We start from the raw sequence: 15701 nt of genomic DNA on the forward strand, positions 1-15701 counted from the left end.
GACGTAGGACTCGAGGAGCAACTTTGATGATTGACACAGTTGACTTTGCTGAGGTATAAACGGGTCACAGGTGCGTACAACAAACTTATATACTAGCACAGGTTTGAGACGCTGAAGGGCGAGCTGCCCCCGGTTGGACGGTTGGGGCATACATAATGGCAGCCAAGGAAAGCATACGTGTCCCCCTTAATTTCCATGATTTGGAGGTTAGCACAAGACATCTCAAATGCGGCATATTTGGCGTGGAATGCCATGAATTGCTTGATGTTTTCTTGTCGCACATTTTACTCGCGACCCAGACTCAAGGGTGATGTCGTCAGCAAGTGAGCCGCGAGCATCGCCAAGGCGGCCAAGCTTCGCACTCGCACTCGCTTACCAGTCCTTATTCGGTCGTTCAGAACGGCCAACCTTTTTACGCTTGACATAAATCCAAAATGATACTCCGTACGTACGTAGGTACCTACTGCTTGGAACTGCGCAGGCGGCGGCAGAACGTCCTAGATGCCCTCTTGATAAGTTGTCTCACTTTTCGTTCGCAAGCACCACTATTAACGATGTCGTCTCATCTCTATTACTAAAGAAATCTTAACGGTCTACCCAAGTCCAGTCCTGACGGCCACATAGAGGACGGGGGGATACCGATAGACAGCTGGACTGCTGGAGGAGAGAGCATATGCGACACAGAGCGAAGTGAAACAAGACAAGAAACCAGACAGAGTCAAGCATAAGAAGAGTAGGGTCTTAAACGAAAGACAGACGAAAAAAAAAAAACTGGTAACTGTCAAGGTCAATATTGACACCCCTTAAATCTTTAATTATAGTACTCCACCAGCCACGCCCGTAGATCTCCGACCGTCGGATACTCCAAGAACAGACTACCGCTAACGGTAATATTCAGCTGCTCGCGCAGCTTCTCAGCAATGACCAGGCTCATTAGGCTGTCAACGCCGATGCTGGCAAAGCTGGCGTCGTCGTGGAGATCGGACAGCTCGAGCGCCGCCTCGGCTGCCACGAGCGCCAGGGCCTTGGCTGCGGTGCTGTTGGCAGTCTCGGAGGAGGCGAGTTCTTTGACCTCGACGGCCTTGGGCTTGGACTGCGGCGCAGAAGCTGCCTGTGCTGGTGGCTGAGCAGGTGTCGAGGAGGGCACATTTGATACTACTACCGGCGACTCAGGGGTATGCTTTGGCCTGAGAGCTGCGGCAGTCGCAGGAACATGCGCCGTAGCTGGCGCGTGGCCGTGGCGTGACTTGGAGCTGTTCTTGACATCGGCCGGGGAAAAGAAGCGGTTGAGCAGCACGCGCGGGTAGCGGCGGAACTTGATGGCGTGCATGACGCCCACAATTTCATCCTCCTGCAGCACGTAGACGTCTCCGAGATAAACGCTCGGGTCCTCAGCCGTGGGTATCATTTTCACGTACGAGCGGTACCGGCCGCCGGGGATAAGCGGGCGGGCGAGGCGCAGCGAGCCCCAGCCGGGCGTGACGCAGAAGTTGGCCCGGGTGTCGACGGCGTCTGACACGTTCATGACGAAGCCCGCGAGGTGGAAGACGCTGTCGATAAAGAAGGGCGGCACCGTCCACACGCCGTCACCCGGCTCGGACTTGAGCGTCACCTCGGCGTAGCCCTCAAGCCCGTCTAGCACCACCGACTGCATGCCGCGGTACTTGTCGGCGTAGTTGACCAGGTTGTTGGCGAATAGGAGGTATGCCATGTTGTGCGAGAAGCGGTTTGCGCGGCCCTGGTCGGCGAGTTGAGATAGGGTCTCGATGCGACCGTGAACGAGGTGCTGCATGGGCACCCAGCTTGATAGCCAGGCGTCGGCGCTGCCGTAGATTATCTGGGCTGTTGCGAAGGGTTCGTCGTCGGCTAGCGAGCAACCGTCCTGCGTGACGTTGTGCCACGCAAGCTGGGCGATGCCGGAGCCAATGTCGTCCGTCGTGATGGAGATCTGGATCAGCTGGGGCACGTTGGTGTTCTTCTGCGCGACTAAGCCCTCACGCACGACGAGATTCTCGATGCTCATATCCCGGACGATGCACTTCTTCTTCTCCTCTGGTCTTAGCTTGTAGAAGAGGTACTTGCCAAGGGTGAAGGCAACGTCTGCGTGGATAGACTGTTGGATCATGTTAGTACCCTACTTGTTTCAGACATGTACCCCGGGCAGGGGGGGATGGGATTAGGGGTTGGGGGGGGTTACTGCTTACCGACGTCGCCACACCCGCTCCATTCATCTCATGACCGCGGACGGCGGCCAGGAAGTCCGGTTGCATCAGATCCGACTGCACTACAACCCGCCCCGCTGGGCCGGAGAAAGTCTCCCCGACCACGCGGTGAATCAGAGAGGTTCGCAGGCTGGATTGAGGCACAGCCAGGGGATTGATTCCCACCGCTGTCACCGGTGCCACCGCAGCCTTCTTCTCAGCGTCGTAGAAGGTATTGCCCTTGGTAAGCGCCCAATCACCCTTATACTGGATCCAGTGCGTCTTGTCGTTCCAGGCGTACGTGGGCAGGTCCAGCAGCCGCAGGCCGCAGCCGCGCTCGAAGGGACGGTGGAACTCGTCCCAGCTCACCTGGATGCCGGCCGAGTGCACCGCGCCCAGACTGGCCACCAGTGTCCGCCAGTCGTCCTCGCCACGGCGCAACGAGGGCACTGCCGTAGAGAGCGAGGGCATGATGGACCGTGCAAAGCCCATGCACACGGGATGCGGGCCGATCTCGATCCACGCCATGGATTCGTCTACCGTCGAGAGAGCACGTGCGGCCTCGACAGCGGCTAAGAAGTCAACAGTCTCCCTCGTCGCCCGCCGGACATAGTTGGCGTTGAGCGTCTTGTTGTCGAAAACAACCTTACCTAGCAGAGGCGAGACGAGGGGCAGGCGAAGCGGCTGGAACAAGACTTCCCGCTGAGCCGTATCTTCCAGCTCGTCGAGAATGGGATCCGTCTGTGCCGAGTGGAAAGCAAACGCCACGTCCAGGGGAAAGCACTTAAACCCAGCCCCTTCCAACTCAACCGCCAGGGCGTTGATCTCGTCAACAGTGCCGCTGAGCACCGTGTCCTGCGGCCCGTTGATGCACGCAACCTCGAACGGCTTGCCGTTCGCATGGGCATGGACATGACCGAGCGAAGCCCTTACCGCCAGCATCCTGTGACTACCAGCCTGGCACTTCCTCTCGAGCATGCGCGCCCGCCGGCCCACAAGCAAAATGGCGTCCGCAGCCGACAAAACCCCAGCCACATGCAGCGCGGCATACTCGCCCAGACTGTGGCCAATGACCACGTCTGGCCTCACGCCTAGGGATTCCCAATACCAAGCCAGCGCCATCTCGACGCAAACAAGGGCGAGCTGTGTCACGGTCGGCGAGTGTGCGTGGTCCCTGGGGAAACTGCCGTCGATGGCCGGGATGATGGACGGGAACCCCTGCGCCTGACAGAGCGAGTCGAGATGTAGGAGCTTGGACCGGAAGGGGGGTAGGTCGCGGAAGAGGGCGAGGTCCATGGACCGGTGGGATGCTCCCTGGCCTGTGAAGGCGAAAATGACGGATGGAGGCCCCTGAGGCGGGATGGGCTTGTGGCTGTCGGCGGTCTCGAGGAAGGTTCTTAGCTGCTTCTTGAGGTGGGACACATCGGATGTGGCCACGGCAACGCGGTGGTTGTGGTGGTGGCGCCGGGCGGTGGTCGTGTACGCGAGGTCTGGCAGCGAGACGTCAGGGTTGGCCTCGAGGTACGCAATCAGGCGTTCGAGGTTGCCTTTCAGCGACACCTTGCTCTTGGCTGACACGGCGATGGTATGAGTTGAGCGAGGGTCAGCCATCACAGCATCGCTGTTAGTAATAGTAGTAGTAGTAGCCGTCCGCTCCGGAGGCTCCTCGATCACCAAACTTGTATTTCCACCAGCAGCACTGAAGTTGTTCACAACCGCAATGCGTTTCTTGCCTGCAACCCGAGGCCAGGGCGTCTTTTCGTACGGAATATACAGCCTTCGCTTGTCAAGATCCTTGGGAAACCCGGGGTTGATGGCCGTCTTGATGCCCACGTGCGGCGGGATGGCCTGCTTGTCAAACATGAGGAGCACCTTGAGCAGCGCCGTTGTGCCCGCCACGGCCTCGCCGTGCCCAACGTTGGACTTGACGGCACCGATATGCAGCGGCGGCTTGGGACTCTGTCGTCGAGCCCCGGTCAGGGGTGCAAACACGTCGGTGACGGACTGGATTTCCTGCGCGTCGCCAGCCTGCGTGCCCGTCCCGTGCATCTCCACGTAGCTCACGTCAAGAGGATCAACCCCGGCTTGCGCCAGGATCTGCCTTGTCAAATCTGCTTGGTGGCCTGCGTGCGGGTGGGTGATGGATACGGCCTCGGCCGAGTGGTTCGTCCCCGCGGCGAGGATGACGCCGAGGATGTTGTCGTTGTCTGCTTCGGCATCTTCCAGTCGTTTCAGAACCACCGAGGCCACGCCGTCGGCACGACAATATCCGTCAGCCTCGCAGTCCCATGTCTTGCAGGCGTTGGGCGTCTTGGACAGGAAATGGCCCTGGCCCAGTCCAGCGAAGGCGTCCGAGTTGGTGAGCACGTTCATGCCACCCGCCACTGCCATATCTATGTCGCCGTTCCAAAGCGAGTTGCATGCAATCTAGAAACCAGGGATTGAGACTGTCAGTAAGTCGCCCATGTTTGGCTCAAGTTGTGTTCGGCTTTGTTCTCACTTACATGTATTGTGGCCAGGCCTGACGAGCACGCTGTATCGATGCTGTAGCTCGGACCAGAGAACTTGAAGAAGTAGTTGATGCGCCCGGGCCCAAAGGCACGGCACCCTCCCGTGATAAAGTACGTCCCAATCTCCTGGGCTGTGTTGACCTCGCGGTAGTCGTCGCTAGCCTGAGCATAAAAGGTGCCGATCCGGTGGAGGTCTACAGCAGGCGTACGGTTCGCAACGTAACCAGCCCGCTCAAGCGCCTCGTACGCAGTCACAATGGCCAGCCTCTGCATGGGGTCCGTCTGCAGTGCCTCCCGCGGAGACATATTGAAGAAGGGCGCATCGAAGAGACCGGGCTCATCGATAAAGCAGCCGTACGGAGTGATGCTCGTGTTCATCCGCTTGCCTGTCGGATCACTGTGCGTCTCAACGTCAAAGCGGTCAGCTGGGATCTTCCTGTGCACGTCGAGGCCTTGGCTCAGTATGTTCCAGAACTTCTCCGTGTCGGTTGCGCCTCCAGGCATGCGGCAGGCCATGCCCACGACGGCAATCTTGGCCTGCTGGGTGCCCCTCGGGCCTCGCGGGACGGTTTCTGGCTTGGTAATCCACGGCACAAGGTCCTTGACTTTCGCTACCGACCCAGGCGAGTCAGCATTCAAGGCGTCGACGAGCTCGCGGCCCGGCAAGGAAGTGCGGATCGTGAAGACCAGGTACTCGGACGCTGCCATGTCCTTGGCGTGTTGTTTCACGCCGTGGATAACCATGTCCCACTGGATGGTCTGGGTAAGAAGTTCCCTCACGATATTGCGGAACAGGCCGGTGGCGGTCTTGCCCGAGAACGGTCTTGAGCTGCCGGTCGGGAAGACGGGCACCCGCACCTTGAAGAGCGCATCAAGCAGGCTGGTCTGGACAATCCTCTCGACATGCTCCTCGTTGTAGACGTGTTTGGCATGGCAGAGACCCCCGTACACGGGCAAAGCGACATGCGTCCTGTCGCGGAAAAAGTCGGATACGTGGAAGAGGTGCTTTAGTCGTGCCGGCGGACCGCTGATGGTCACCGAGCTGCGGCCGATGGCGCTGATGAATATCTTGTTTGGCTCGGAAATGTTCTCGGCCCTGTGTACGGCATCAAGCTCGCGTTGAATCTCTGCGGCCGCAGTGTCTGGCACCACGTATGCCCAGCTATCACCGCGCCCACCGTCGGCTGCGCGAGGCTGCAAGGTCCGCGAGACTTCGTCAACGAGAACGCCAAGTCGGAAGGCGGTGCGGACCGCCTCGGCACCAACCAGCGGCACGTCCGCTAGCGTCTCGGATAACGACACGGCAGCCGCTGACAACAGGCCCGTGCCGATGCCAGTGAGGCAAGCATCCGAGTTGCCGAAGGTGAATCCGTCCCTGGCATCATCTTCATGGTAGCTGCAGTGCGGCGCAAGTGACAAATTAGAAGGTGTTCCTTATGTACCCCCTGAGCTTGACTTGACCCGGGCCGAGTACGGTGCTTACCCGATAAATGCCGCCAGCTGGACTGCACAGAGAAGCAACCCATCGACAGCACCTCCTAAAGGCCCGCTTCGCAGCTCGGGATGGTCGGCGAGGTTAAGAATGGTCTCAAACGGGGGGACCAAGGCTCTCAGTGCCGATGGCAGTAGCCGGACTTCTTCTCGAACGGCCAAGGTCGCCTCATGGATGAATGCGGCCAGCAACCGATGCTGTCTGTCTTTGCTATGATTCCAAAGACGACGGAAGAGGTCTTTCAGGTCGTCATGGGGGAATTCATTGCCAAAGTAACCAATCTTCATGACGCTAGGCTCCACAAAGGAGTCGGAGGTCGTCGACGGGGCTGTTGTTGACAGCTCGGGTGGGCTAGGACTCCCAACCCATTCCGTATTGGCAGCCATGATAACTTGATCCGGTGCCTTGGGGTTCGATGACAGTCAGTATTGGCTTTGCTGAACAGAATCCCTCAGAAGATGTAGGTTCTAGAACCGGTGGAGGCCATTCCGTGTATGATGATGTGTACCTTATTAGTACCACTCCTCCCTGCCGACGAAGCGCTCTCGGCTCAGAGGTGTGTGTGCTTACTGTTTCGGTGCTCAAGAGCCAACCGCGGTCCGATCGGGGCTTTGGGATCTACGCACTGGTCTCCCCGGGGGGGACTGTTGCCCATATGCGTTGTCCGATCGGAGTGGGCATTCACCGGGTCCGCAGACAGGGCGCTCACTACCACCTATCCCAACCATCGGTTCATATTGTTTCGGCTCGATAGGTACCTACCTACCTTCGGCAAGGTACCTACAGTAGTTACCCCTGGTGGGAGGTCATCATGGCGAACCAGTCAGCTTTCCCTGTCCGGCTATCCCAAGGCTAGAGATGGACCCCGACGGTGGTTCCACTTACTTATCGGGCCGTAGGTGCTCCGGGCTGCATTTCAACCATGCCCATCCCACAAGACAGAACGCGTCGCCAGCTGGGATGAAGGCTTTTTTCTTTGGAGAGACAAAATCGGACTGGAGCTTGTTCAACATGGCACCCGGCGTAGGAGGCTACCGCCAGATCAACAAGGCGTTGAATATTTGCGCCTTCGAGGACTATCTAGAGACCCAGCAGACACGCCTACCGCCGTTACTGGACGTGGAGCAGATTAGCCCACGGGTGATCCGGGTGCTCGGACAGAACCCCGGGAAGGTGAGCGTGGTTCTGCCAGCGTCAAGTTCCTAGATCTGTAGCGATTCAGTTTGTCTGACTTGAATGCTACTAGTTCACCCTTCAGGGGACAAACACATATATCGTCGGCACAGGAACTAAGCGCCTCATCATCGACACGGGCCAGGGCATCCCAGACTGGGCCGACCTGATATCACACACCTTGTCAAACGAAGGCCTCTCACTCACGCACGTACTACTCACGCACTGGCACGGCGACCACACAGGCGGCGTGCCAGATCTGATTCGGCTGTACCCGCACCTTGCGGGGGCCATCTTCAAGCACACGCCAAGCAGGGTTCAGCAGCCCATCGTCGACGGCCAGATCTTCAAGGTCGAGGGCGCCACCGTCCGCGCGGTGCACGCCCCGGGTCACTCGCACGACCACATGTGCTTCGTGCTTGAGGAGGAGCAAGCCATGTTCACAGGCGACAACGTGCTGGGCCACGGCACCGCCGCCGTCGAGCACCTCCGCACCTGGATGGCCACGCTGCGCCTGATGCAGTCGTACGGTTGTGTCAAGGGATACCCCGCTCACGGCGCCGTCATTGCTGATCTGAAGGCTAAGATTGAGGGTGAGCTGGCCATGAAACTCCGCCGTGAGCGACAGGCGCTGCAAGCGCTGCAGGCCGCGAATGACGGCGGCCGTGGTGGTGGTGGCGGCATGAAGGGCAGACTGACGGTCCAGGAGCTGGTCTCGGCCGTGTACGGAGAGAACATGGACGACGGGGTGAGACAGCTGGTCTTGGAGCCTTTCATGCATGAGGTGCTCTGCAAACTGGCCGAGGATGGGATGGTGGGGTTTGAGATGAAGGGGGGCGTCAAAAAGTGGTTTGGCATTGGATCGTCGCGTGGCAAGGGTCAGTTGCCTGGTTAACCGTGGACTAATGCACATCGACTTTTTGACGAGTTGTTTCAACTAGGAGGATCTCCTCTCTCCCGCACTAGATGCTGCCCAGCTAGTTCTAGATAAGGTATCGTTCACGTTTAGACACTCCATGCGACCCTCTATTGCATGCTGTACTTGTACATACCTACCTAGGTACCTACTACATGTAGTTACATCGCGCATCCCATCACGAAACTACCACCGAGAAAGCTTACAACCTATGCGATGTACCTGATGTTGCCAACTGTGACACCCCAACATGAGCCAGGGTCTTGCCCGGTTGCACGTGGCTTTTGCATGGTTATGTTGTATCTATAACCAGGGCTATCAACAAGGATCATCAGCAGTGGTGTGCGGGCGACAAACGTCCGGAAGGGTTTCCCGCGCATGTTCATGCAGCAATTGCCCTGCAGACTTTTACCGAGTTGTTTACACTAGGTACATTTTCCCGTACGGGTAGTGTTCCATCGGGGCTTCAGAAGTGGTATTGTTAATGACCCGAATTAAACGGCCCGGATCCGGGTGGGTCCGGATCGGTGGGGCCGTCGGGAATCGGGAAGTCGGGACGAATCACGTATCGGGTATAGGACAGATTAGGAAAACCCCCGTAGTCGCACAGCCGGACAATCCTTCGGCATTACTAGATGTAGAGTTCATAAGCTAGGTACGTGGGACTTGGCAAATGGCCCTACACCCTTAACCCCAGCTCCTGCACCACACCCGTAAAGCCCAAGTACACCCCAAGCAGCGGTGACAACGACCGTACAGCATGCAGCCAGGCCCACTTCACCAGCAAGCCCCGGGCAACCGTCAAGTCCGTGACCGTTGATCCCAAAGACTCCAGCCGAAACAGCGTGTTGTTCGTAGGCGCCATGATCAACCAAGTGAACGGAACCATGGCGATGGTGGACAGAGCAGCGAGAATATAGCGAGATCCGGCCCTTCCCTTCTGGTCTATCGCGGCGTATGCGTAGACGCCGCAAGTGGCCACGCACAGGGCCGGCATGTAGATGTGGCCGTAGTGGTACAGCCGGGCCCACTGTCGGAGCATATGGTCGGCGGCGACGTTGGTGTCGAGCAACACCGGGATAACGAATGCCGAGAGGCTTGCCATGGCGCCTGTGGCATATACACCAGCTTGTTAGTGACGGACTATTGGATCGGCCAGCGAGGTGCCATCACCAACCTGCCAGGACGGAACCCGAAACGACCGCTACAGCAGGCGCGCCAATCTTGGGCGGAGACGACATGGATGGGTTGATGGGTTCCGGCGCCATGGTGTGGTGTCTCTCCGCGGGGGACTGCAGCTGGACAGCCCCGTTCCTCCATTCCGTCATACATCGAGTCAGCAGAGGTATTATAGCTACTTACCTCTTGGTATCGGTCATGTGCCGGTCGGTATCCTTCCGTCCAACGGCCAACGTCGGGGCACTCGACTCACAGAAACATCGCATGATTGTCTATCACTAAATGCCCCGTTGTACGTACCCCTGCCCTGTGATACCCGAAGCACTGCGATTCCTCTCTAGGTCCTACTTTTACTTTCAGCTTCTATGGAACATGAACAGATGGACGCAACCGGAGAGTGAGATCATGCTCGCACACTGATCCAACCGAATGAACCCTCAATTCCAAACAATGGCCACGACGTTCAAGGAGCCCGAGTTGCCGGAGCCGTCCGATTCGACAAAGGGCAAGTATCTGTGCCTCACTATCTGTGGCTACCGCAAGCCGGGCATGAGTGAGGAAGAATACCGCAATCATATGGTCAATATTTCCGCACCTCTGACCAAGGGTCTCATGGTCCGATATGGAATCAAGCGGTGGACCCAGGTGTGTAGCAACCCATTGAACCTGAACCTACACGAGGCGCTGAGGTGTTGACTGTAACTGACTATACAATATTTGTTCTCAGATCCACAACCAAAGCTCTACAAGGGCGCTGATGGCTCACTTGTTCGATCCGCAGATGGCCAACGTCGCGGATTTTGACTGCTTCAGCCAGGTTGTGTTCAGGAGCATCGAGGATTACAAACGCATGAAACAGGATCCGTGGTACAAGGAGAAACTGGTCGGTGACCACGAAAAGTTTGCTGACACCAAGAGGAGCCTGTGAGTGTAGCGGCTCCCTGTTCTTTCAGGCGGACCACATGCAGAACGTTGACTGTATGAAGGATAACTATAGGGTGGATCGAAGAGTTTGTGAGAGACGGCGAAGAAGTGGATGGCTTTGCAGACTAGGTAAGGTGTTTTGCAGGAGATGGCGTTATCCGTGATTCTGAACACTGTCCCCAAGATGCCGTACGTAGCAAGGAGAAGTGACTGGAGGTTCTCTGTCATCACTGCTAGCAACAACATCGGATTACATCAGTATTATGGCTGGTCTATGGGGACTCCTGGCTGCCCAGGGCTTGATTCATTTTCCCACAACAGTTGTCATTATTGTTGGCCGTGCCCGCGCCAAAATTACATGTTGACCTGAATGGTAATGATGGTAGTATAATAGAGACAACACCTTTCCCTCTGGTAACCGATTACAAGGCCATTCCTCTGGGGTACACAACACCCTAAGTAAGATAAGGTAGGTAAGGTAGCTCAAGGAGTAAAGTAACATTGTTAAGTATAGAATCGCTGTCACAAACCCAAATCGCGGCCAAACACCCCCCTCACTTATTCATATCGGCCGTCACAAAGTCCGGGACCTCATTCCACATAGCGTCAAACCCAACGCCCCAAACCCACTTCTTCTCTATGGTGTCAAACGGGGTGGTCGAGTCGAAGCATATCTGCGCCACCTTGAGCCATGCGTCCCCCCTGACCGGGAACGTGTGTTCAGCACCAGGTTCGTTCTCAAACGGGGCGGCAATCTGCTCGCCATTCTTGATGGCGCGCACAAACTTGGCAACATGCCCGTCATCATGGTGGGCATTGAGCGCGTGATACAACTGGCGCCAGTCCATACCCTTGCTAGCAGCGGGTTCGTAGTCGGCGAGGATTGTCCCATGCAGCTCGGGCGCGCCGCAGGCAGCGTACCAAACCAGGTCGAGCCGGGTCTTCCACTCGACCAGACGCGCCTTGTCGGCGATGCTGATCCACGGCTGGCGGCCCAGCGCGGTACAAAAGAGCGAGCTAGTGACGCAGTGCATCAGGAAGAAGTCCAACTTGCGGGCCTTGCCCGGCTTGTGCGCCGACGCGCACATCCACGCCGCACAGCTGATCATCTCAGCAGTCGCTCGCTCCACGTCCTCGTCCGTGGGTCTGACTCGGAACTGCGCGGCCAAACGGGCCATCTCCTCGCGCGCTCGGCCCAGCACGCCATCGCGCACCCTCCACGGCCCGTCGGACACACGCGCCGCGGTGGCGATGGTGCGGTTGGCGTGCGCTTCGCGGTACAGCTTAAGGAGCGGCGTGCGCGGTTGTGCTGGGTCTGTTTCCGCCGCCAGTGCCTCGGCTCGTTGGAAGAAGGCGTCGAGGTGCGTCGGGTCGTGGCTCGCCGCCTGTGCGAGGCCCTCGGCCACGAGGCTGGACAGCTCGAACTCGATGCCAAAGCCTAGGTGGATGAAGGGATGGTACAGGCCCTCGAAGAGCTGCGCCAGCATAAAGTCGGCGAGCGGGGTCCGGCTGAAGCAGAAGTCCGTCACGACCGCCTGCCAGTTTCCCCCCTTATTTGCGATCTCTTGCTTGAAGAATGCCAGGTAGTTGGGGTACTCGTCCAGCACCTGCATGTGCGCCCGGAACTTGGCCGCGTCGCTCATCTCCTTGACGACATCGGGGTCCACTGGCGGCATGGGACGCTGGATGACCTTGCCGTCATCGTACGCCCTTTGCACGTTCTCCGGGCTACCCCCCATGGCCAAGGTGCTGAGGATTGCATGCGGAATATGGTTGTGGCCGGCCTGGACGCGAAAGAACATGTGCCATTTTTCGTGGTTTTCTTGCAGGAAGCGGCTGGCCGCATCGTTGGAGCCGGGCGGGTTGGCGTCGAGGCGCCCGAGGCCCAGGCCTTCGGAGCGGATGCGGAGACCGGCATCGAGTGCCATCGGGACCGGTAACCGGCTGAAAGTTTGTGGCTAGCGTATGTCAAGGAACTTAAGGCTACCTGTAGGCGATCCAGCACGGGTGGCCAACTTGAAGACTTGTTCTGCAAAAGAAAGGAAGCAAGAAAGCAATGGATCATATTATACCTAATACAAGGCTATCCCCGTCCGACCACACCCGTCACCGGTGGGGTCGTGGTTGTGTTACAGGCCGGGCTAGCCCGATCCCGGCTGATTGATCATTGGCCCGGTCCCGGACCGTTAAGCATTTCTCCGATACGGCAGCGATGTGACCGAGAACAATCGACTTCAAGCTCAATCTGATACTACCAAACTGGGCGCAGGCGGCTCATTCGTCGTCTATGTACAAGTACAGTTGTCCCATGACTCTCATCAAACGTGCCTCAAGTTTACTACTAGTAGTAGCTGAATTTCAAGCACAGAGGAGCGTATAAACAACTCTCGGAGGAGTTGAAGATGTTAGAGCGGGAATATGTGCTTATTCGGTACCTGACCTGTCCTGCCTACCTACCTTAACTAGGTAGGTGCCTAGTAGCTAAATACCGTGGACCTGTATAGTATATATCCCATCTGTCAGGGGCATTTTCAGCCATCCTTCAGCCGCTTTCCAACACACATTGACCTACCGGTGGCCACCACATCCCTTGCATACACGAACTATCAATCCATAGTAGCGGTAGCACCATGTCTTTCCTCCAAATGATGCCGCGTCCAACCAAGACGTATCACCAAACGACGTACGACCGCATTGCCAAACAGCACGGCTTCCGCGGTGCGGGAAAGACGATACTCGTCACAGGTGGCTCTTCGGGCGTGGGATTCAGCATTAGCAAGGCCTTTGCGGCAGCCGGGGCCGCACGTATTGCCATTGTCTCGCGCTCGCCCCGGCCGCAGGAACGAGCCAAAGCCGAGCTTGAGGCCAGCTTTCCCCACACGCTCATTTCAACCTACGCCACCTCTGTAACAGACAGCACGCGCATGGCTGGGATTCTGCGTGATCTTGGCAGGGTCGACGTGCTGGTTCTCGGCGCCGCCGTGCTGCACCGCCGCGCGGCATCCACCGACATCACGGCCGAGGAGGTGCAAGAGGCCTTCGACACCAACGTCGTCGCCGCCTTCAACCTCATCAAGGCCTATCTTGCTTTGCCAACCCGGGTAGGCCAGGGAGACAAGACCGTCATCAACATATCGTCGGCGGCCGCACAGGTGCAAAGCACGCGCCGCGTCGGGTATGGGTCCAGCAAGGCCGCCCTGGCCATGGTCATGCAGCACTTTGCCGTGGAGCAGGCTCAGCAAAGCAAGACAGAGGGCGAGGGCAATGTGCGCCTCTTCTCGTTCCATCCGGGCACCTTTTACACACCTTCGGTGGCCGAGCACTACGCTCGCGACGAGATCAAGTGGGACGACCTGGACCTCCCGGCGCACTTTGCATTGTGGCTGGCCGGGCCTGAGAGCAGCTTCCTGCATGGGCGCTTTGTGTGGGCGAACTGGGATGTGGATGAGCTGATTGCGTTGAAGGAGCGGCTGATGGAGGATCAGAGGTTGTTGACTTTTGGGCTGGTGCTTTAATAACATGTGGTTTATGCTATGCTCTGACCCTGTTCCGCCGATTCTACCTTGTATGGTACCTACATGTACATGTACCTAGATTCACCGAAGTATCTGCAGTGGGCAGTGACTGGAAGTTGCAGAAACTCGCATTCCCGTAGTAGTAAGGTAGGTAGTACAGTACATCAACATGCCCGCCCAAAAGTTACTAGTAGAATGTGACGTGGTCAATTCCTCCGGAAACCTCCCGAGTAAAGCTTTTGGACTTGATGTCGTCGGCTCTTTCGTCGGCTCTACTCTACTCCCTGGGCACATATTTGACATAATACTTGGTAAAGGACGTTGCATGCGGGTCGTCTAGTTGCTTCCTGTGTGCCTCCCGGAGCATAGGCTCCCCGTTGGCGTCGCAACTGCTCCACTTGAATTGAGCCAAGGCATATGCGAGGATAATGTTTTGCTGCAGCTTTGCCCAGCGCATTCCTGGGCAGGGGTGACGGCCCTGGCCCCAGCCAACGACTACTTAGTAGTGACGTTTTGTGACGAGTCAGCTATTTCCCAGTGCTCTTGAATCTTGCCGGCTTTGGTTACGCCAAACAGAGTTACTTACAACCGTAAACTTGCTTCTTGAACTCCTCGCGAGTCTCGAGGAAGCGTTCCGGGTCGTACTTGCTCGGGTTTGGATACAGCTCCGGGTTGTAGTGTACTTCGGTCGAGTTGTACGAAACGTAGCTCCCTGCCGGGATGACCTCGTCGGTGCCGGGAATAGGGATAGCATCCGCCGATGTGTTGAGGCGTATCATGGCGAAGGCGGTCCACATGCGGATTGCCTCCCTGTAGCAGATGTCGATGGTAGGGAATGATGACTCCCAGGCATCAAGAGGCAGCGAGTCGAGCTGCTCGGCCAAGGTGGCCGCAGACTTGTTCTTCCCACGTGCCGCAGCGGCGGCCTTGACCTCGGCATAGATCTTTTCCTGCCAGTCCGGGTGCATGGCCATGAGATTCAGCATGTGGCCGGTCAGGATGCGCGAGTTGGCAGGCGCGATAAACAGGATGCTGATCAAGAACTCGAGGACCCAGTCCATCCTGTCGCCATTCTCGATCAGCATGGTCATGGCGTCCTCTCTGCGCTCGGCACCCTGCTTCATGTTCTTCACGCGTCTGTTGAGAAGTGCCTTCAGGTGGCTCCTCAAGCCATAGCGCCCGTAGCGGCGTTTTAGGTAAGAGACGGATGGCAGCCACCAAAAAGGGACATTATAGAGAGCGCTGGTCGATTGCAGAATCTCTGCGTAGCCCAAGAGCTTTCCCAGGAGTGGGAGGTCATCGGCAAGCTCGTCGGTGCACATGAAGCGGCAGTCTTGCTTGAATACGATACGCCAGCAGACGTCAGAGGGGTCCGTAACGGAGGATGGTCCTCGGGCCAAGGCCTCAAATCCGTTTCTTGCATCTGTAGTCAGGCGCCCGAGGTACTTGATAAGGTGCTCGGTTTTCTGCAGGTCGAGTAGACGCCGCAGAAAATAGCTGCGACCGTTGTGGAAACCAGCATGGAAGATCTCCGGAACCGGTGGCACAAAATGCACACCGAGCGGCCGGAGAGCCGCACCGCTGGAGAAGTCAAGCCAAGGGTGGTCCAGAAACACCTTTCGCGCGGCCTCGCCGCTTATGCCGACAACGTGGTAGCTGCCTAGCCAGAAACTAAAGTTTCCCGTCTTCGAACGAGCCTTGGCGTTCTGCCAGAAGGACCTGCTCCCCGGCCTTCTGTCAGCGGTCTGTCAGTGGTTGGGGGAGGGAGAGTGTGGGTGGGGGGAGGAGGGA

General features: G+C 57.7%; 7 protein-coding genes across 7 annotated transcripts in view; 3 read left to right on the top strand and 4 right to left on the bottom strand.

Annotated features, from left to right (window-relative positions):
• Positions 1-811: 811 nt before the first annotated feature.
• On the bottom strand, positions 812-6589 carry N656DRAFT_797807 (putative polyketide synthase; the record flags this gene model as incomplete). The annotated part of the gene is made up of 4 exons (XM_064817685.1): positions 812-2113; positions 2205-4628; positions 4706-6107; positions 6195-6589. The coding sequence occupies 4 exons, from the start codon at positions 6587-6589 to the stop codon at positions 812-814; spliced, it is 5523 nt and encodes a 1840-aa protein (XP_064670854.1).
• A 625-nt stretch (positions 6590-7214) lies between these two features.
• On the top strand, positions 7215-8271 carry N656DRAFT_708632 (Metallo-hydrolase/oxidoreductase; the record flags this gene model as incomplete). Its single annotated transcript, XM_064811522.1, has 2 exons — positions 7215-7376; positions 7450-8271. 2 exons carry the CDS (start codon positions 7215-7217, stop codon positions 8269-8271), a joined length of 984 nt encoding a protein of 327 aa, XP_064670855.1.
• Positions 8272-8971: 700 nt separating this feature from the next.
• On the bottom strand, positions 8972-9560 carry N656DRAFT_844826 (DUF1772-domain-containing protein; the record flags this gene model as incomplete). The annotated part of the gene is made up of 2 exons (XM_064819162.1): positions 8972-9402; positions 9470-9560. The coding sequence occupies 2 exons, from the start codon at positions 9558-9560 to the stop codon at positions 8972-8974; spliced, it is 522 nt and encodes a 173-aa protein (XP_064670856.1).
• A 361-nt stretch (positions 9561-9921) lies between these two features.
• N656DRAFT_708263 (uncharacterized protein) lies at positions 9922-10524 on the top strand (the record flags this gene model as incomplete). The annotated part of the gene is made up of 3 exons (XM_064811494.1): positions 9922-10116; positions 10199-10395; positions 10458-10524. 3 exons carry the CDS (start codon positions 9922-9924, stop codon positions 10522-10524), a joined length of 459 nt encoding a protein of 152 aa, XP_064670857.1.
• A 360-nt stretch (positions 10525-10884) lies between these two features.
• N656DRAFT_844828 (uncharacterized protein) lies at positions 10885-12417 on the bottom strand. The gene has a single exon (XM_064819163.1). It carries the CDS (start codon positions 12321-12323, stop codon positions 10950-10952), a length of 1374 nt encoding a protein of 457 aa, XP_064670858.1. The 5' UTR covers positions 12324-12417; the 3' UTR covers positions 10885-10949.
• A 626-nt stretch (positions 12418-13043) lies between these two features.
• Positions 13044-13910, top strand: N656DRAFT_708423 (putative short-chain dehydrogenase; the record flags this gene model as incomplete). Its single annotated transcript, XM_064811502.1, has 1 exon — positions 13044-13910. One exon carries the CDS (start codon positions 13044-13046, stop codon positions 13908-13910), a length of 867 nt encoding a protein of 288 aa, XP_064670859.1.
• Positions 13911-13944: 34 nt separating this feature from the next.
• Positions 13945-15701, bottom strand: part of N656DRAFT_844829 (putative cytochrome P450) — a 2154-nt gene continuing 397 nt past the window's right edge. The window contains exons 2-3 of the mRNA XM_064819164.1: positions 14497-15641; positions 13945-14405 (exon numbers count right to left, since the gene is read on the bottom strand). Coding sequence (XP_064670860.1) covers positions 14188-14405; positions 14497-15641 — 1363 coding nt within the window. The 3' untranslated portion in view covers positions 13945-14187. The remainder of the gene's footprint in view (positions 14406-14496; positions 15642-15701) is intronic.

Source organism: Canariomyces notabilis (assembly GCF_033297395.1).
Source record: "Canariomyces notabilis strain CBS 508.74 unplaced genomic scaffold N656scaffold_9, whole genome shotgun sequence".
Lineage (NCBI taxonomy): Eukaryota > Fungi > Ascomycota > Sordariomycetes > Sordariales > Chaetomiaceae > Canariomyces > Canariomyces notabilis.